Raw genomic sequence first — 21,998 nt, forward strand, 5'->3', positions numbered from 1 at the left:
GCATGATTTACGACAAAAGCTTAAAGAAAATGATAAGAACAAACACATGTACCAGTAGTTTAGCAAAGATGTGAACTTCCATGCTATGTGCTTTTTAAAATTTTTATACTCAGATATTTAATTTTTTAATCTGTATGATCCCCTGAATCGACGTGAGCAGATCCTTACTTAACATCGACAATGGTTTGAGGCAAACCATTATTCATGTATTTCTGTTACCAATCTTAATTAAAATGCAATTGATTGACACATTGTGTGTGATGATTTTGCCATTTTTGGATTCCGTTTCCGGTTTGGTGTGGACAGCAGGTGCTGGAATGTCGGCAATATTGTGAAATTTGGCAATGAGAATGTAATTGGCAGATGTCTAATGGACAAATGTCCTTGCTGTAGGCAATTTTTAGCTATTGTAGGCTATATCTATAAAAGATATTAGTATGGGTATTTGTGCAGCGTCGATCGTAAATCCATGTCTGCCTGTCTGTCTGTCTGTATGTATGTATGTATGTATGTCCGTCCACTCAAATCTTGAAAAATAGCGCCTGTGACACTTTGTTCACATTTGGTTACATGTGGTTAGCAAGAGGGAGTGTACGTATGATATTTAATAGTTTCTATGGGTCTTAGCTTGTAATATTCATATTTTATTTGATATTGTCCGGTACTATTTTTGTTCGTTTTTGTAAAAAATCCTCCAAGGCAAAAATGGCTTTTCAGGAATAAGCGATCTCAAAGCTAGCACATATGAAAAAGTCAACCTTGGTGAACTTCCATTTTAAATAAGCATTACATTATCGTAGACAAATGGGGAAAGTTCCAGACACAATCTTTATCTACCAAGGAGCCTGTCTCGTTAGAAGAATACCATAGACTTTCGATAAATGAAAAATACAACCAAAGCATAGGATTACTTTGACTGAATTTTCAAAAGGCATCATCACAAACTTACACACTATGGAATACTGTAACTTTATTTTTATTTTCAGACGTACTTGAAACAATCGAAAGTCAGATAACAACTTCCTTTGACAAAATCACTTTATTTTTGTGACTAGGAGCTACTTCACTTGGTCATATTATGTAGAATTTTGTCTGCAAGAACAACTTACCCATTTACGCTGGTGATGCTATCTTGAATCAAGACCAAAAATAATGCTAAGTAGATAAACTCGGTGTTTTCATGCAACATATGGAATAATCAACATTAAAAGACATCATGCCACTTTCAAATGCCATATACTCTGAAAACCAAACAATACTTAAGTGTTTTGGTTGAAGGTTCAACATAAGGGGCTGTGGATAATTAAAACGAGTGCACAGTAAATGCAATTTCTGTTTTTAGAATGGGAGGGGGTTTGGCTGTATTTCGATTACCCTGCGCAAAAATTGCACTACACGTTTTTATGTATCGCATTATATTGCGTTATATTGTTTGGCATGTACCAGGCCAGTACAGTGTGGCACTAGCGCTATTTTGTCATACATGTGGTTCAGCACACGTGTACATGTAACAATCATTTTGGATACACTGTTTCAATTCATTTCATGCTGATGGTTGTGTCATTGTCGAGTTGGGAGAAACTGTGTCAGAAAAGGGAAGAGTTGCAGGCGATTTGTCAAATTACAAAGATTCGGTGTGTTACCGCATTGTTACAATTTGTGGCAATTTCATAACGATGTAATTACCAATTGTAGGTATGCTGGTACAGAATGAGGTTTGGTTTGATTTTGGCACTTCAAAACTTTCGTTTAGGGGAGAGGGGTTGAGGCCAAATGCAATTGGTTGCGTTTACCATGCACGTGCTTTAATTATCGACAGCCCCCCCCAAAATAGTGAAAGGACATTGTGGTTTGTTCATTAGGTACTCAGAGCAATGTAAATACATGTGTACCATAGTTAGCATTGGAGTTGGTATGGCAAATTAACTAGCATATTCTGCAGTTGAATATTAAAAAAGCAATATTCACAATAAACAGTGTCTGAATTATGCTTGACGACAGGCTTAAATTTATGATAAAAATGGATGAAAAATAGACAGTCAGGGAAAGTTTTCTGACAAGATGAGACCTACGCTAAGCTGGGGCATTTCAGTCCCTTTCCACCAAGCTTATGGTACTAGTCTACGTACTCAGTGAGCGCACGGGCCTTTTCACACCTTAAACAACATTTCACACCTTAAAGGGACAAAGTCGGCCTTTTTTCATGAATTTTGTTTGATGTGAGATACTACTTATATTGTTTGACATGTCCAAAGATACTGAATGAATGGGTGATCATGCATATATTCGACCCCGGCTTTAGACACGTTAAACGAAACCATCACGAAATTTGAATTAATGGTCATGACCATTAATTCATTTTTGCAATGGTTTCATTGATCGTGTCTAAAACCGGGGTCAAATATATGCATGATCACCCATTCATTCAGTAGTATCTTGTATCAAACAAAACTCATGAAAAATGGCCAACTTTGTCCCTTTAAACAAAAGGAGTTTTTAGATTTGTAATGGAGGGACTCTAGTCATGATGTCTTTGTAGCTAAATTGAAAACCCGCTTATTGTAATGAAAATCTGAAAATGTTAAAAAGGCATACAACTTATTCAAAGTGTTTTACAGTAACTGCAAAACCTACCCCTTGGCAAACCTACAGATGTACGTACCATATATACCATAATTTTGGACATTCCCTCAAAGGTCAGCATTCCCTCACAAGAATTTTCGTAAACAGAGTAACAAACTTAAAACAGGAGAGATCTTTTTGTAGATCAGAAACTAATGACTAATCCTTTAAGGCTGTTCTTGATTTCTTGGTGAGAAAATTGGTTGCAGAGTGTTACAAATTGACTGGCCATATTCAAGTAACAGCACACATTTGTTTTCTTTGAGCGTTAGAGTCACCAAAAACAATCTTTTCCTCTGCCAATTTGTTTTTGCAACTCTCATGCCTCAGGCAGCAAATATATGCTGTAACCCTCTTGACCGATAAATATGTGTACGATGTTACCCATTACAATTGAATTCCAGTTTCCGATAATATTCAGTGTCACCCCCAAAAAGATATGTACTGTATCAATCCAATTTATGCTTTTCTTTTCTATTGCAGCATACAGTGCTACAATGGTTTTATGACTTTGTTAACAGTCCATCAGTTCCCAGTGAGCTGGCACCTGTACTACGAAAACTGTGTGCATTGTATGGACTATGGAGCATGGAGAAACACATGGCAACTCTTTATCAAGGTAGGTGTTATGGATAAAATGAAAAATCTGCCTCAGTCTCACTTCCATCGTCTTTTGACTTGATGTGTTTCCCTTTTCTTATTTTTTTCAAAAGCATGACTGAGAGGAGAGAGAATTTTATACAGTTTGGAAAAAAATTACATTAACATGTTTATTTCAGACCAACCAGAACAAGTCCCATTATTGGATCCAAAAAAAGTTCAAACAAAAAATACACAAAAATCAATTTAATAATTGCTATGGAAACAGAAGTTATTGGGGAAGTAGATGTCCAGTGTCCAGTGCATTGTCATGTCTGGCATCTGTCTGTCTGTCAGTCTGTCTGTCTGTCTATTTCCAATGAATAGCTGTTTTTTCTATCAATGGTGTCCTCTCTCTTTCTTTAATATTTTAATTGCAACATCTGTGACTTGCCAGGTAATTTTTAGCTCCCATAGCCATATGTATATATGGCAATGGAAGCTATTCTTATAGGCTAGGGAAATGTCTGTATGTCTGTATGTCTGTCCGTCAACATTAAAAACTCCAAAACCGCTGTACATTTCATCTTGATATTTGGTGTGTACATGGATGATAGGCTGTAAATGAGAATTTATTCAAATGAAGTTGTCATTGCCAAAAATATGCAAATTAAGTGAAAAAATGTGAAAACAGTCAAAATTGAAAAAACTCAATAACCACTGAGCAGATTACATGAAAAATTAGCATGTAAGTACTTTGGGCTGACATGAAATGATTGTGCACATCTTGGGTCAGTATCTTGCTTGCTATTTCTTGCTATTTTTCATGATTTTTTTTGTAATTTTCTCCCATTTTTGGTCAAAAATCTTCTTCTCTGAACCACAAGTCTGATTGATTTGAAACTTGGTATGGAAGTGCATAGGAGTGACCTTTCCCAAATTTGGGCAAATCGTGGTGAAATTTGCATATTTTTAGTTTATACGTCCATAGACTCCCATGTACAAGGCAGATCTCCATAGACTCCCATGTATAAGGCCACGAAAAATAAAAATTTAGTTTCTCATCGTATTCATATTGCAAAAAGGATGCAGTGACACAATTTTAAGTCCCCACGGATGAAGTCCAGTGGGCTTATAGATTGTGTCATGTCCATCTGTGAGTCCATCCGTGAGTCCATCCGTTCACGCAGATATCTCGGATATTTTGACAAAATGTCATGTGACCTTGATGACCTTTGATCTCAAATATACATATTTGTCCATAACTCAGTAACCACAAGTGCTACCACCCTTCATATATGGTATGATGGGACAGCTTATGACGCCACAAATTGTACCTCATTAATTATGCACATATCTAATTTTGAGCGAGCCAATAGAGCTAGAGGTCTGATTTTTGGTATATGGGGATAACTTAGCAAAACAATTTTTTTGACAAAATGTCATGTGACCTCGGTGACCTTTGACCTCAAATATACATATTTGTCCATAACTCAGTAACCACAAGTGCTACAGCCTTCATGTATGGTATGATGGGACACCTTATGACAGTGTTCAAAATTCGTGGAAAATATCAACCCGTCAACAGGACTGGTAACTTTAAAAAGTTGCCTGTCCTGCCAAAAACTTGCCAGTCCTGATATTATGCCTTGCAATTAAATGTAATCAAGTACAACTAAGAGTTGCCTATACTGTAATAATCTATTACTTTGTCTCTGAACAAATGAAGATGGGATAGAATCATCTTTATCTTTAAACAACCTTTATTTGTAAACGAACATAAATTGCAAGGTACAAATAGGCCTACTGCACAATACGTGAGTACGTTAGCCTACTCTGTATTCACAATGCGTACTGTCAGTTTCCATGTATAACAGAATACAATCATATATTTAAAGTCATGAGTCTGGGAGAAAACAGGTACACAATGTACACAGTTATGCATGAGCATGAGCGTTTCTGAATAGTTTAGACAGCTTATCAAATGTTGCAGTGTTCATCGACTGCAGTGTCCTTTACGCTACTAAGTCACCTGGAGCAGCATTTTTTGCATATTTTTTGCATATATTGCTTGGCAAATTTATGCCCCTCTGAAGTTTCATGTGTTTTCAGAGCTTTGTGTCTAAGATTTGTAGAGCCTCTCACGAATGAACCATTCGAGTGTTTTTTGTACTTGCCAGCATGTTGTTGTTTTTAGGCAATGGGCGTGTACACAGTTCTGCATAATATGCAGTGCAACTTCTGCTCGCGGACAGTATCGTTGGTGACTAACCAATCTTTCAATTCAATATTCCATGCCTGAACAGTTGTTCTCTTATGTTTAGTGGCATCATACTCCCTGTTTGCCCGTAAGGTTTCTCCAGTGTTCTTTGTTAAGCCGAGAGAGTTTGTAGGTCGAGAATTGCGGAGCATATCCTTCAAAACTCACCACCGCACAATTCCGTTTATTGTTGATTGACTCAGTACTTTGAAACTCATGCAAAATCTACTATGATTGGTTGATTATAAAGGTCATGCATCACTCTGTCCAACCGGCTTGTTTCTTACTTGCAATACATGAACTGAGGAGGGGCCAAAAGATACCGTTGGTGGCGTTATCCAGGACGGCCAGTGTCACATCACGGTCTATGAAGTTTGATCGCCCAAAGTTAATTGTTGACCCCACGCTGAATTCTACCTGTCCGACGGACTGGTAACTTTTTATTTTACCAGTCCGGTGGAAAAATAGCCAGTCTCGGACTGCCGGACAGGCGTTATTTCGAACACTGCTTATGACGCCACATATTGTACCTCATTAATTATGCACATATCTAATTTTGAGCGAGCCAATAGAGCTAGAGGTCTGATTTTTGGTATATAGGGATAACTTAGCAATACAATTTTTTTGACAAAATGTCACGTGACCTCGGTGACCTTTGACCTCAAATATACATATTTGTCCATAACTCAGTAACCACAAGTGCTACACCCTTCATGTATGGTATGATGGGACACCTTATGACGCCACATATTGTACCTCATTAATTATGTGGATATCTAATTTTGAGCGAGCCAATAGAGCTAGAGGTCTGATTTTTGGTATATAGGGATAACTTAGCAATACAATTTTTTTGACAAAATGTCACATGACCTCGGTGACCTTTGACCTCAAATATACATATTTGTCCATAACTCAGTAACCACAAGTGCTACAGCCTTCATGTATGGTATGATGGGATCTGACCAGAGAACAAACACAAAAAGTCCAGGATGGGAGCTACAGTGTCATTGACGCTATTTTTCTAATGGAGCACTAGCGGCCGTATTCATATCCATGAAATGGAGAACAAATTCCTATGGCAAGGAGGATACAGTGGTTTGAGTTGAAATGTTGACAGTGCAGAAACTAGACACATCGTTTAAATTGAGGAGTTGCCAACACTGTCAGGTGTAGCTATCATCTAGCAGTAAATATAAGTCTATCACAAAGAAATCAACTTTGCAAAAGGTTGAACTCTGTCTGGAAGGAGGTCAATAAAAGGCAAACAATCACCACCAGGTCTGCACAAGAACATTTACAAATGATGCTTTCTGAACACTTACGGTATGTGTTTGGTGTTGAGATGACTGTGCATGACCTCCTTCCAGACAATGTTCCAACTTTCGTAGAGTTAATTTCTTTGCTATTGAGTGAGATTACTGACTAGATCATAATAACGCCTTACAGTTTTGCTAACTCCTCTATTTAGACACTTTGTCTCGTTCCGTTGTTATCAACGGTTCAATGCAAACCAAAGTAAAAAGTGTTACTCCTGAAACTTTCTTGGCAAGTGACAAGCAGAGCATCTTTTACCTAACCCGTGATCCATGAAGTGTATTGATCAGGATATGACAATGAAGACCATATTATTATAAAAGATTGATATTAAGGAATTTTGTAAAAAAGAATCATTCATTTTACAACGAAACAAGCGCAAGGTCACTAACTGCAAGACAGAGAAAAATTACTGTGAAGATGTAATTGTGGTTGACACATTTTTTACCATTTCACCCCCATTTCCCCCTCTGAAGGTCCAACTTTACCATAGAACACAATGGGATTGGTTCAAACCATTGTGGTGAAAGGGTTAAGATAAGTCGAAGTAGACATTTGTAGAATTCTTCCTAGCCTGATAAGATGGACAACAAGAAAATTGTGTAAAATTTGAAACTGTACACCAACCATGATTGGTAAGACATAATTGAAACTACTTGAAAATAGATTTTAAAAGGCCAATATTTTCTCATAAATTATTTTTGTTGTCATAATATGTAACATAAAATCGTTGATACTCCAAATGTCAGTTGTCCAAATTGTTCGGTTGTAAGAACTAGCTCAGTGTTTTCTTGAACATTTCAGAATTCTCTTCATTTTCATCCCCCCTAATGATTGAAATCCCTGTCAAAGTTCTAACTTCTGTTCATTTGTATAGTTTGAATAAATTACAATTAGTCTCATGTGTTGAATGAAACTTGATTAATGAAGAGGCAATAAACTACTTTCTCTTGTATCATGATAGCATGAGTTTTGATCAAAGTGCGACACCTGAATGACCAGTTCTTTAGATAATGGTCTGATATTTACCTCCATGTGTTGAATAAGCTGGACTGTCTTTAAACCTGTAAAAGTGGAAACGCCCTACAATAAAGAAAATAATGCCACATAAACCAACCAGTCATGAAGAGGCTTGAAAATTCCTATCAACATCTGATGAAAGTCTTAAAAAATTCAAACCAATCAACCTCTACTTCCCAACTCACTGTATGTTCTGAGTTTTGTGTGTATATCATTGCAAAGTCATCATGTGTATTTAGCTGTGCCTCAATAGACATCCTATAGACCTGTCATTTGTTTCCACCATTGCAGTAATCATGAACACGTTGAAAATGTCTGACTGTATTACAAAGGTTGTCTGACCATACAGAGAAATTCTCAAATTTTGTATAGAAATAAAAAAGAAGTGAATTTTATTTCCCATCACTAACCATTGCAACTTAATCAGTCAGAATCAGTGCTACAATGTTTGCTAACAGTGGAATCATACTTATAACAACCTGATGGCAATGGAGAGCCCCAGTAGTGGACTTTGTCAACTGTATAATCAGGTCCACCATGATGAGGCCTTCTTGACCAGTATGCACTTATTTCTTGACCATTGCTGGACGTTTTAGGAGTTAGAAAGTTAATTGTCTACATTGTATTCTCTGGTCTGTATGTTGATGCTTTAATGAGAAACGTGGTAGATCATCTCTTGAATTGAGTGATGCATAAGTCGATATGCATTCATCAGGTTCTTCTTAATTCCTTCAAGTTCCATTAAAAAATATTGCATTGATATTGATTAGTTTTCAAATACTATGAGTAAAGAAACAGTGTTTTAACTTTGCGATTGCAGTTAGATCAAGCTTGCACGATGTACTACATGTGTAACGATATTAATAAGTGAGGTGTCAAAACCCAGTGTCTGACACATTATCTGCTGGCATGACTACCTCTCAGGTAAACTGTCCAAGTTCTCAAGTTGTAGTATAGAAAACAATTTATAAATAGTTTATTTTGTTAACATTTTACTTGACACTTTCCCCAGGGTCTTCTCCTTCTATTATTTTCTTAGCAAGGAAAACATCAAACAGTGGCCAGCAAAACATCTGTTTCTTTTTTTATGGACCATAACTTTTGTTCAATATATCTGTGACAATGAATGCCACATTAAGGACAGACATATAGGCGATATTTTTTTCAAACCATTTTTCTTTTGTAGATGAAACTAGAACAAGGTCAAAGACAAAAGACAGAGAAACTTTACGATGCTGATTTATTTCTGGTCAGCACATCTTTTAAATACGGCTAGTTTTCAATCAGGTTCGAACCCACAACATACGGCATCAGTCGCCTAGCGGAGAGTCCACAGAGAGAACCGCTCGGCTAAATCTCCACTCCCAAAAAAGAGTGGTTCAATAGCCGGCTAAGTTGTTACATTTTTCTGACTGAGACCGCTCCACATGTTGTAGAGTTCGTGAAGCACTCACGCACGCATGCTCACTATCACACATCGCACATACAAACTTTATTGAAGCGAAGAAACGAATTCATCGCTTTAACTGAGCGAACGATAACCTCAGGGACAATTCTGTCCACCAGCAGAGTTACCAACCCAGGGTAGAAAATATGGCTAGTTTTCAATCGGGTACGAACCCACAACATACGGCATCAATCGCCTAGCGGAGAGGCCACAGAGAGAACCGCTCGGCTAAATCTCCACTCCCAAAAAAAGAGTGGTTCAATAGCCGGCTAAGTTGTTACATTTTTCTGAAAAGGCAAAGTTAATTGGAAGTAGAAGCAACAATTTTGTAGGGTTGATTGTGGCCTGGTTAAGTCAAGAAAAGCTTAGAAATATTGCACTGATAACACAGAGAAAGTTAAATTTTCTTTGTCACCACTCAGACTATGTTACCAGTCCACAGGTCCGCAATGATGACAAATTACCACCACGTTGTCAAGTTACTCAAGGCATCTGGCCACGTAATTAATTGACCATGCTACATTTCTTAATAAGTGGCTTTCCAATGAACTGCATGAGTTGTCCTGTTCTTAACATTTTACTTGACTTTTGCTCAAGGTTTTTTCCTTCTGATATTTGCCAAAAAACAGCAAAAGTGTCAAGCAAAACATCTGTTACGTTTTCACATATTACCATGAATTTTCCTGATTAGTGGGTGTAGGAGCATGAGTTCTGAACTCTGCAACGTGTGGAGAGGTTGCAGTCAAAATAAATGTAACAACTTAGTTTGGTTACTGAACCACTCTTTTTTTGCCCACGTGTTGACACACGTGAGCATATGTCGCAGTGATGTCTGTCTGTCTGTGTGTCTGTTTGTCTGTCTGTGTGCTCAATATCTCAAAAACGGCTCTTCAGATCAGAATCATATCTGGTACATAGATTCAGTTTGCAAATGGCAAGAACTGATTAGTTTTTGGTGGATGTGGCTCGCTTACTTTTTGCTCATTTGCATAATTAATGATTTTAGAAAAAACGGATATATATTGAGAACGACTGCACACAATTTGATGAAATTTGCTACAAATGTTGATCACATAAAGATATATTAGCTGTGAAAGTTATTAAAGGGGTGACGTGAAAGATAATTACTAATTTGCATATTTAATGAAATTTCCTAATTAGGGGTATATATCTGAATTTACTCAATCAAAATTGACGAAAGTTGGTATCCATATTGAAGATACTATGATTTAACATTATTGAAAGTCATTAAGCATTTTTATTTCATCCAAATCGTAATTTGCATATTTAATGACCTTTCGAAATTAAGGATATATATTTGAATTTACATAACGAAAATTGATGAAACTTGCTATGTACATTAAAGATACTATGATTCAACATTATTAAATGTCATTAAGCATTTTTACTTCAGCCAATTCCTAATTTGCATATTTTATGAACTTTCCTAATTAGGGGTATTTATCTGAATTGACGAGACCAAAGTTGACGAAACTGGCTATGTACATTAAAGATACTATGAAAGAACATTATTGAAAGTCATTAAGCATTTGAACTTTAGCCAATTCCTTATTTGCATATTTAATGAACTTTCATAATCAGGGATATTTATCTGTATTGACTAGACCAAAGTTGACGAAACTTGCTATGTACATTAAAGATACTATGATATAACGTTATTGAAAGTCATTAAGCATTTTTACTTCATGCAGCTCCTAATTGGCATATTTAATGAATTTTTGAAATTAGGGATATATATTTGAATTTACATGACCAAAATTGATGAAACTTGCTATGTACATTAAAGATACCATTATGTAGGCTAACATTATTGAAAGGCATTAAGCATTTTTACTTCAGCCAATTCCTGATTTGTTTTTTTAATGAACTTTCCTAATTAGGGATATATACTTGGATTTATTTGATCACAGTTGGCATAACATGCTATGTATATTGATGATTATACCAGGTTATACCAATATTGGAAGTCATTTCGCACTTAAGTTTTCATGTCAGCTAATTTATAGTTTGCATATCTAATGAGCTTTCAAAGTTTGGAATATTTAGTTTGAAGGACTTGACAAGAGGCAATTACACTTGCTATATAAAGAGGTGATACAGTGACAGCAGTCAAAGAAATTAATTATTTCTATTTCAGCTAATTGCGTATTTGAATACTTAATGACCTATAGAGTTAATCTGTGGTGAATATTGTTCATTATGTTGATCATAATACTTTCAATGAAGTTGCAAACATGTTGCAAAGGTTTAAATTTACACATTGATGAATCTCAGCATTTAGGAGTTGCAAAGTCTATACAAAGTCAATAAATTAAAGAAAAAAGTCAATACTCTGTACTAGCTTGAATATTATGTGTGTGTGTGTGTGTGTGTGTGTGTGTGTGTGTGTGAGTGTGTGTGTGTGTGTGTGTGTGTGTGTTTGTTTGTTTGTGTTAAAATACTTAACTCTGAGGCTTTGTGAAAAGTACCTGGTAATGTAGATTCAAGATCAAATTAAAACCCAAGGCATCAGTGCCAAGTAATAAAAAGTGCTCCCAGGATAACTATAGGTTGCATAATATTTTGTTTAAAAAAAGTAGAGCTATGCAAATTTTAGTAGCTGGATACCTAAAAGTAAGTACAATCAATACAAGTCATCCACAATTCTTGGAATTTGTCCCACACTGGTCCATATCCAGAAAAAAGTTTTTCTCCCAGCCTATTGGTTAACCAGAATTAGGTATGTGCATAATTAATTATTTGTCAAAGAGACAACCTCCACAAGGTGCCTCATGCCACTAAATACAAGATTTGTCCTGCTGTAGCTGCAGAAATACTTTAAAATAGGTCAAACGTCATTGAAGGTAATTCCAAAATTTTGCTACAAATTCTGGTCCCATAACAATGAACTTGATAACTCATTAATGACAAAGCCCACCCTCTAAAATCAATAGCATTTTTATGGTCTATGGAACATTTAGTTGAAAGCAGTAACTAATTTTTTTGCCACCATACTCATCATGTATCATCAGCAAATTTGATGGGAGGACAAATTTCAGAAGTACTGCAAAAATCTGCCATATTCAATTAAAAAGAAATACAATGGCGACTTATGTTGAAGGCACTCAAAAAACGGAATAAAGATTTAGAAAAATAGACTTACTTGCATGATCGAGATGATATTAAATGTTATGAAGATTTTATTAGACCCCACGGACACCGTCTTGGGGGATTTATAGGTTTGGTCATGTCCATGGGTCCGTCCGTGCGTCCGTGCATCCGTGAGTCCATTCATGCAGATATCTCAGAGATAGCTTGAGCGATTTCATTCAAACTTAGTACAAGGACTACTCCTTATATCATACATATGCACGTCGATTTTTTTTTTTCGGTGATCCGATCTAATATGGCCATGTGACAGACATTTTATTAAAAAAGCTGGGACTATGTCATTGGCGATGACTTTTTGAAAAAGAGCTCTATTTCTAAAGTGACTGCACTAAATTTGATGAAACTTTGTAAAGATGTTTGTCACACAGAGCTCTGATAGCACACAGTCAGTATTGCACCAATTGATTGCTAATTTGCATATTTGATGAATTTTTAGCTACTATAGACTATAGTCTATAGAAGCTATTGGGATGGGTATCCGTCCGGCGTCCGTCGTCAGTCTGTATGTATGTATGTATGTATGTATGTATGTATGTATGTATGTATGTCCGTTTGTGAGGCGTCCGTCCACTCAAATATCTTGAGAACCGCAGTACTTACTGATTTGATATTTGTTGTGTAGATGAAAAATATGATTTTGAGAAACTAGTTTTTTTAATTTTTTGATATTGTTGAAAATAGGCAAATTAATGCCAAAAAAGTTGTTTTTGGTAAAAAATCTTCTTCTTCGTAACCGCTGGTCAGACAGCTTTGTTATTTGGTATACAGGTCCCTAGGAATAACCCAACTTAGATTTGTTCAAATTGTGATGAAATATGTAAATCTGTATTTTTAAGGAATTTTTTTGTCATTTTTTATCAAAATTTGGCTTACATTGTATGTAATTCTTATACTGTATAAACCCTATCAATTCACCCAGAAAAAAATAATTAATATGATTTTAAATAATTGAATTAATTAGGAAATCATCAAAGCCAAAATAATTTTAGTGTGGAATTATCAGAAAGTTCAACTTTTTTGACAGTTCATAGTGAAATGCTTACCATCTTGGAGGATTGAAACATGTAAAGGCAACTTTCCTGAATCCCAACTTTGATATATTCTGAACCACCATTTATGTTATCTAAAAGAAATTGCTCATAATAGTTTGTCATGATAGGGTGGTCAAATAAATAGAGATAGAGAAAGTTGTAATTTCCATTTATGGTTGACTTGGTAAGGATAAAATAAGATTACTTTTCCAGGAAAAAAATAGAGTGGTCAATTAAAAGAGTGGTCAAAGTGATAGGGTTTTTATGGTAAAGCTGGGCTGTAAGATTCCTCATGTGCTATTTATAGCAATTATGCAATCTGTGTAAATAGTGCAATGAAAGTGTAACATGATTCCTGATAATGCTTTTGATGACCTTGAACTTCTTAAGTTTCAAACATTTGTCTCCTCAGTGTGCTTTCTCTGAGTACGTACAGTCTCAACTTATTCAACAGAACTTACTTACAATGTTAATTTGAAAGTTAAAATGTGCTTGGTTAATAGGATGAAAATACTGATATTAAAAGATAACGCTCAAGATTCTTTATAACCTGACAGATATGCTGTTTTTTATGACATAAATCTTGATTTAAGCAAGTCTTGTTTACTTTAATTAGAATGTAATTAACTCTTGTTTATTTGCTATTATTGACTAATATAGTCTGATGAAATATGCAAATCTGTATTTTTACGGAATTTTTTCCATTTTTGGTCAGGCCATCCTGAAATGAGCTATCAAAGATATCCACCTTCTTCATCAATACATGTGTCACAAACGGTTATTCTCTACATAACACAGCAGAGCTCTGTCAACTGTTGAGTCACTTGTTTTTTCCAAACCGCTGGTCAGACAGCTTTAATATTTGGTTTACATGTCCCTAGGATGACCTTAGTGAGATCATTTCATACAGTCAGGAAATACTTAATTTTGTATCCATGTTTATAGTAGCTTCAGGGACTTTGGCCCTATGTTTGTAATTAGGATAAGTCTAGAAATACTGTAGCAAATTTGATGAAACTTGGTTCAGATCTTTATAGCACACAGTCTCATATTAGTTTACAAAGACACTTTAATAACAGTGTTATGGGAATTAATGGCTAATTTGCATATTTAATGGACATTGCTAATTAGCGGGCTATCTCCAGAACCACTGCATCAAATTTGATGAAATATGCTACAGATGTTGATTTCTCAATACTGTAATACTGAATGAAGACATTAAGTAGTACCATGTCGATTAATTGCTTATTTGCATATTTGATGAACTTTCATAATTAGTGTGATATGTCTAGAAATGCCACATCAAACTTGATGAAATGTGGCACAGCTATTGATCCAGTTTTGGTGGTGTAATGGTGTGCATAGATATGTAGTAGTATCATGTTAATTAATTGCCAATTTGCATAGTTAATGAATTCTCATAATTAGGCTGATATGTCAAGAAATAGTTCATCAAATTTCATGAAACTTGGTACAGATGTTGAGCTCACATTGCTTTATCATTTGAATGAAAACATTTATCAGTGTCATTCAAATTAATTGTTAATTTACGTATTTAATGAAATTTCCTAATTAGGAGGTTATGTCCAGAAATACTGCATCAAATTTGATGAAACTTGGTACAGATGTTGAGCTCATATTGCTTTTGCTTTGAATAAAGACACTTAGCAGTGTCATGTTAATTAATTTTCAATTTACATATGTAATGGACTTTCCTAATTGGAGTGATTTGTTCAGAAACATCATCAAACTTGATTAAACTTTGTTCAGATCTAACAGTGCTGTATTACAATACATCGATACTTAGTGGTGATAATCTGTCAGTGTTATAATAGAATGCAAAAATGTTTGGCAATATCCTGTCGATTAATTACTAATCGACTTATTTAATGACCTTTTGTAATTAGGGTGGTGGCCCACATTGGTTTTATGCTGTCACCACCATGCAACTCATCTTTAATCACAGACCCAATTAATGAACCAGACTCTATCCTCTCCAAGGACTTGTAATCAAAGTACCCATTAAAAAGTGGGGACTGTGTCATTAACGATGACTTGTTGTACCTAAACTTGGTGCCAAGTAGCACTATTTTTTAGGACGAATGTCGCATCTCGCACAGGTTACAATTTCCGAACAGTTGCTTATCTTTCTTTTTTCTATCATAAATTAAACAGGAGGTTTTATGTCAGGGAGTAAGCCAGGACAACTGGTTCGGGACAGCATTCTGTCACTTTCCCGTCAATTGAAAGATGACGCAGTTGCTCTGGTAGATGTCTACGCCCCTCCAGACTTCATTCTGAATTCAGCCATTGGACAAGCAGACGGGCAGGTAGGTTACATAGTTGCACATGTCAGTCATGTCCTTGTGAGGATGCCTGCAATATTGAATACCATGGTCTTGAATAGGGTCTTATATATTGATTCAAGAAAAGTTTTGATGCAATGAGCAGCAACATTCAAAGAGCAGTACTGGCAGACTGAAAATTGATGAAACAAATCGGGTAAATGGCATTGAAAGATTGTAGGATGAAAAACTCGCCACTTTGAGAGTCAACCCGTTGATGGAAAATCAGTCCTTTTTTGTAAAGTAGTGAAATATACAGTTGCTTTGTCAGAGGCAAACGTACAGGTGGTACGTTTCCCTTACTCTTATATTTTGAATGTCAAATTTGTTTATTTTGGCATGTATTGTCATTCCCTGTCAAGTGAATTTTGCATAATAATCTGAATAACAAATTATTATATTTTTGAAGGCAGAATAAAGTTAAGCAATATTCGTAATGCTTGTGAGAAAAATGATCATTTAGATGAAATCATCAGTTGATTAACATGCTTGCCTTTGAGATGTTGCAAGCGTCCAGATGTGCACAGGCAATCAGTTCTCAAGAGCAGAGCTTTCAGATTTCTTTCTACCCATTCATTTTCTCTTCAATGGTCATCTTGTGTGTCTACTCTTTGACAGATCTACAAGAATCTATACAGTGCTATCATGAGAACTCCAAAGGTGCTGGAAAGACCAAGCTGGTGGAGAGAGTTCGTTAAGAAGCCGATTGTTGGCTCCTTACATAAGAAATTGTAAATGATGTCGGCACTGACTTAATCATCAAAGCGGTTGGATTTAGCTGGAAGGTTTTGAAACTTATATTGGTGTTTCAGAATGGCCATTGGACGAGTGTAATCTCTTCAGAGTTGATCGTATTGCCATCATATCTTGGTACAACCTATGATTAACCATCTTTACACTTTATATTTTCATATGTAGTACATGTACATGTAGGGTGATATAAAATCTTCTGACACTTCATGCATCATATGGTTTTTGGCGTGACCTTGAAAGGTCAATCCTCTATGAATCTGGAAGAATTGTTGTGTGACAATTGCTGTTGAAAAGCTAGTTTCTCCAATCTTTAGCGGGTATATCATTACCTGTACAATGGGTCTCTCATGCCGTTGTATCTCTTATAATAATACTTTGAAGAAAACCTATACGTAAAGTTCATTGCCTTTCCTTTTTTGGAGCAATCCACAATTACGAAGCTATTTTTACATTTCTAAAATTCAGCTTATACATTATGTAGAGGGTCTCAAATAGACTTGTGCCCCTTGAAAATCAAACGTCTTGGAGAGGCTTGTCACAGTCTGTTTCAGGAATTTGTGAACAGAATGATATCAAAGAGTTTACTGTTTTTGAAAAACCGGACACAAAGCAATTTGTAATTTGTTTTAAAAAGTGCAATGTATACATTTCAATGCAAATTGAGTACCCAGGTATATATAGTTTATCTGTTTACATTGTGTATTGGCAATATACGTTTCATTATGGCCCTGTCACACCTTGACGATTTAGCCAGCGTATGCTAACGTATGAAAAATTTGCAAATACGCTGGGTGTACGTCAAATATGTTATGGGTAAGTTTTGTATAAGTTAAGAGTATGCTGAAGCACGCTGGCATACATCGTAGTACAGCGAGGTTGTGGAAAAGTTTTGTGCATGCACAAAACTTTTCGACATATGCCAGCGTATGGCTCATACGTCCTGCACATGCGGGCCGTAAGTTGTAGGTAGGTTATGTGCTCATTGACGCATGTTCACACACGTTACATGTAAATTACTCATAAGTCAAAATGCGTCGAGATAATTGTCTAGCTTACCCAAAACCTATTTTTAACCTATGAGACCTATGAGTACATTATGAATACGCTATGTATGCGCTCAAAACTGAAAAATACATCATTAGTTCAGCAAACCAGCGTTTTAGAAAAATTTTGATACATCGGCATACGCTGGCTAAATCGTCAAGGTGTGACACTGACAGGGCCCTTAGCTTTGACAGAGTTTAAGTGTTCGCGCTTGGAATGTTGTATTTCTTTCTCTGGCGGTAGTAGTTGTTGTAATGACGCATGTAATGATAATTGTACCGCACAAGCAACATTTCCACCATTTCGGGGTCAATTTACCAATAGGTGTGACTTCACACTCCTTCTCAGGGCAGATGTGTTTCTACAAAATCCGCCAATAACCTTCGGAGGGAAATCGATACACCAATTATCAACTACTTGTCCTGTGTGAATAAGGAAGATCAAGTGTAGCTAAATGTGACAGTGAAGTCTTTCAAGGAATACTTTTAAAAATCAGCAGAGCCAAACCTAAAAAAAATTGTTTTTATTTCACCACCCTCTCTCTGAATCCGTTTCAAATCAATTTGATCTTTAATGCCCTCAGTGCATTAATTTGAAGTTGTACTGTTGGCCCCCACCGAGCAACAGCAAAACCTAGCTAAATGTCCTCTCTCTGCTAAATAGCCCTTCCACCAAACATATATCTATAAATAACAGCCTCATTATTAGTAAAGAGAGACAAAGGAACTCACTTCTCTAGTTCATGGATGTTTCCATCGGTCCCAAGGAAAACTTTCGCCTAATTGGTCCGCTACGGAAACTGGCAACCTGATCATTACAGTGTAACCCTTTGAGTGCTGTAATTTTTCCCGTCAATATTTTTGTGCAACATTTTACAATTTTTTAATTTTTCTGTAATTGTTTTGAAAACTTTGGATCAAATGGACAGCATTTTTTATAGACTGCAGTTTTGGGTAAAAATTTTGATAAAAATCTGAAAAAAATGTTTGGACCTAAAAGAAATTGTCCGGGTTATCTTTTCATGAAGACGGGACAAACCTTGACTTTGGTATCAATAGAACAATTGTCGGAAAGAAGGAAAGTTAAATTTTCAAGTACACACTGGCTTTAGTGCTAGGATATGACTACAACTACAACCAACACAACCAAATATGATATCGTTCTTTGTATGACAGTATTTCGTGCTCCGGGAACATTAAGCAAAGCCGAGAAGCATTCGATTTTATGATGCAAGTGCAATGTTATGTGTCATCTATCGGTATATCACTGTACAAACAATAGAAAATAATGACAGATTGCCGCAGAGTTTTCAATTCCGAGCGTCTGACACAAACATATACTTTTTTAGATCTTAAATTTCTCTCTGACGCCCTTTCTGCTAGACTGCGTGGGTTTAATTGTCACCCTGTGGAAAATTTATTGATAAACTCTCTGTGGTCGTCCTCCCCGCCCCCAGGAACAGCGCAGACAATTACTTGAGAATCAGGTGTGTCGCGCTGGTGTATGTGTTTTTGGCCAAGAGTCTGTGTATGCTTTTTACACCTTGTGTAACCTGGACAGCACAATTTTTTCTGCACTCTCACACGTTCAGGTCTTCACTGATTCAGCGCTCGAGGAGACGACTTTTGAAAATTGCAAGGGAAAGGAAGTTTTTGTTCTCTTTGATAATGCATTTTTTGAAAATTTGATATTGAAGTTTTTACAAATAGTTAAATGCAGGCAATGGTCACGTGGTTATTCAAATTTTTGCTCGGTTTGATTGGCTCCGCACCCGAAATAAAAATTGCATGGCAGTCCTTGAGTTTATTGCTTGGGACTAATTTGGGATAATTGGCTCTTCATATTGTTCAAATTTCTCACAGGTGTTAGGTGCCCTATAGCTGAATGTTACAATATTACAAATTACTCATAAAACACGTGTATAACTTCAAAAGAAAAGCAGATGAGCTTACATTTGCAGATTAAAGCGACATTACTTCATTATCCAATTATCCCAAATTAGTTCTAAAATCAGTAGCAATCATGCCCATTTCTTATCCAAAACCAAAGGTCAAAAGTCATATTAAACACTTATTTTAGAGGACAAACAGTACAAAACAACAGTATGAACAAATTACCGGTACGTACACATACAGTCAAAGTCGTGAAGATTTAATGCTGATTCTGGTTGCCATTGAAATTTCAAAATCTGGCAAATATTGATGGATTTTGTCTCGTTAAATATTCACGGTGGTCGAGGTATTGTTGTTAACGGTTTCATAGTGTTAAAGCAGATAATGGTCGCCATGTTAAATTCCATATTTTTGTCAATTTTAAGTGATTTTTTTTTGGTGTCTTTGCTTTGACTTGACTATTACTGAGATTTACAGCATTTGGAAACTCTTTTTCAAAATGTGCTCGCCCGCTATTTTCTTTAAGCCCGCTGAGCAAAATGTTTCAATTTTAGTTTTCACCAATTAGTTTTTTCCACCCTTAGGCCGCCAGCTGATACGAGAAAAAATGAGTTCGTCGTTAAAACTGATTACTATCATTTTAGTGAACGAAATGCATTTTGAATGTTCTTGATAAAGCTACTGCCTAGTAACTAGTACTGCGACCTCTGACCTCTTAGACTTAACCACAGTCCCACTCTCACGTGGATAGAGGGACTGTGACAGAGGGACTGTGACTTAACTTATTCGTGGTTGTTTAACAGTAGGCCTTCAAAGTCACAATCATTGATTTTGTGTTAATTGTCTTTCAACGCAATAGGAATACAAGAAATGGGAACAAAAGGGCTCATTTCCCAGGAAATCTGATAATCATTTGTCTTGCAATGTCAGAATTTGCCATTTGAATGCGATCTTGATGATTTGATATAATAAATAGGAATTCGGGGAGTCAACGTTAAAACGACCGCCGGAAATAAGGAAGTCAAAAGTAAATTAGAGGATTCCGAAGAAGCAATATTTTTTTATAAGAACAAAATATTATCACTTGTGTAACATTGACACGTACACACTGGCCACGAGTGGTAGCACCGTATCGCTGGGACTACAGAATATCAACCCGTAATCGTAGATTCTTGTTGTGTTTTATGCTCCGTAAACGCCAAGTAAATCAAATATACATCGCATTGATTGTATGGATCAAATGAGATGTTATTTAGGCGACTGATGCCGTATGTTGTGGGTTCGAATCCGATTGAAAACTATCCGTATTATCTTCAGTTGGCATATGAATGGCCGACAAGTACACAATGATGATGATGACAGTTTACCACAAGGTTGAAGGCGTCCGACAGACGATTTCTTTCTTTCCGACTGTTTTTCAGGGGCACTGCATTTGCTTCCAGCATATAATATCCATATTTCGTAACGCAATTAATAATAATGATAATGGGCTAATAATAATAATAATAATAATTCTTTCCTTTCGAAAACGGTAATATCCAGAATAATGTGATCAAGGAAGCTGATTTCCCAAAAAGTAATGAAACTAAAAAACCTGCAAAACAGCAGGTTTTACGTTGCCTTTAAAAGTTTACAGACTTGGAGAACGTCGAATATTTAATGGAAGGCTGCTACACTGAACGAGCTATCGATCTCTCGTTTTTCTTTGTGAGCGATCGCATCGGGCAAAGTCTAAACTGATCAGCAGACCTCATGTTACGACTAGGAACGTGAGTCACGGTGAGTGAGATCATATTCGAAAGATAAACTGGGAGCAAAGCCACGAATGCACTTAAAAGTCTGGACTAACTCCTTAAACACAATTCTCTGTGTCACCGGTAACCAATGCAACTGGTACAGAACTGGAGTGATATGAAGAGTGATTTTTGAATGAGTTACAATTCTTGCAGCTATATTTTGAACACGTTGAATCTGAATGAGTATTCGGAAGTCCATATAACAGAGACAGAAGTCAATAAGAGATGTGCTCAGGTGCTACTATAACGAAACTTTTTGTGCGCAGTTTTTTAGCGGGCTGGCAAATTTAAAAACTAATTAAATAGCGGGCGGGGAGAAAAGTTCAAGATTTACACTGGATGGGGAAGAAATTTCAGTTTTTACAGTGGGCGGAGAGAAAATTTCATGCAGTGGGTACCGGAAAATAGGTAGAGGGAATGCGGAAGATGAAACGCGGTTGTCTAATGTCCAAAGATGTACATCTCTGGTGGGCAATAGGGAATTTTAGGGGTGGGGAGAGGGTAGTAGGCAGACCATAGACACTGGAGGGCAGTGGGCATCATAATTCAGTGGGAAGGCATATTTTCCACACATGCCAGTGGGAGGGTAGTAGTTACGAACAACTCCTTTCCCCTCAAAATTTTAGGTCAGGGTCAAAAATATGTAAAATCAGTATATCAGTCTTCAAAACATGTTTTGTGATGATTTTGTAAATGGCGGCACCTGGTTGCTGTACGGCAAATC

At 36.4% G+C, this 21,998-nt stretch overlaps 1 protein-coding gene across 1 annotated transcript in view; it reads left to right on the forward strand.

Annotated features, from left to right (window-relative positions):
* The window catches only part of LOC139145062 (peroxisomal acyl-coenzyme A oxidase 3-like), a 57,927-nt gene extending 39,339 nt beyond the window's left edge, over positions 1-18,588 (forward strand). Inside the window, exons 13-15 of the mRNA XM_070715997.1 lie at positions 3,106-3,241; positions 15,620-15,774; positions 16,408-18,588. Of these exons, the coding sequence (XP_070572098.1) occupies positions 3,106-3,241; positions 15,620-15,774; positions 16,408-16,524 (408 nt within the window). The 3' untranslated portion in view covers positions 16,525-18,588. The remainder of the gene's footprint in view (positions 1-3,105; positions 3,242-15,619; positions 15,775-16,407) is intronic.
* Positions 18,589-21,998: the final 3,410 nt, after the last annotated feature.

This window comes from Ptychodera flava, chromosome 12 (assembly GCF_041260155.1).
Source record: "Ptychodera flava strain L36383 chromosome 12, AS_Pfla_20210202, whole genome shotgun sequence".
NCBI classification, from domain to species: Eukaryota; Metazoa; Hemichordata; class Enteropneusta; family Ptychoderidae; genus Ptychodera; species Ptychodera flava.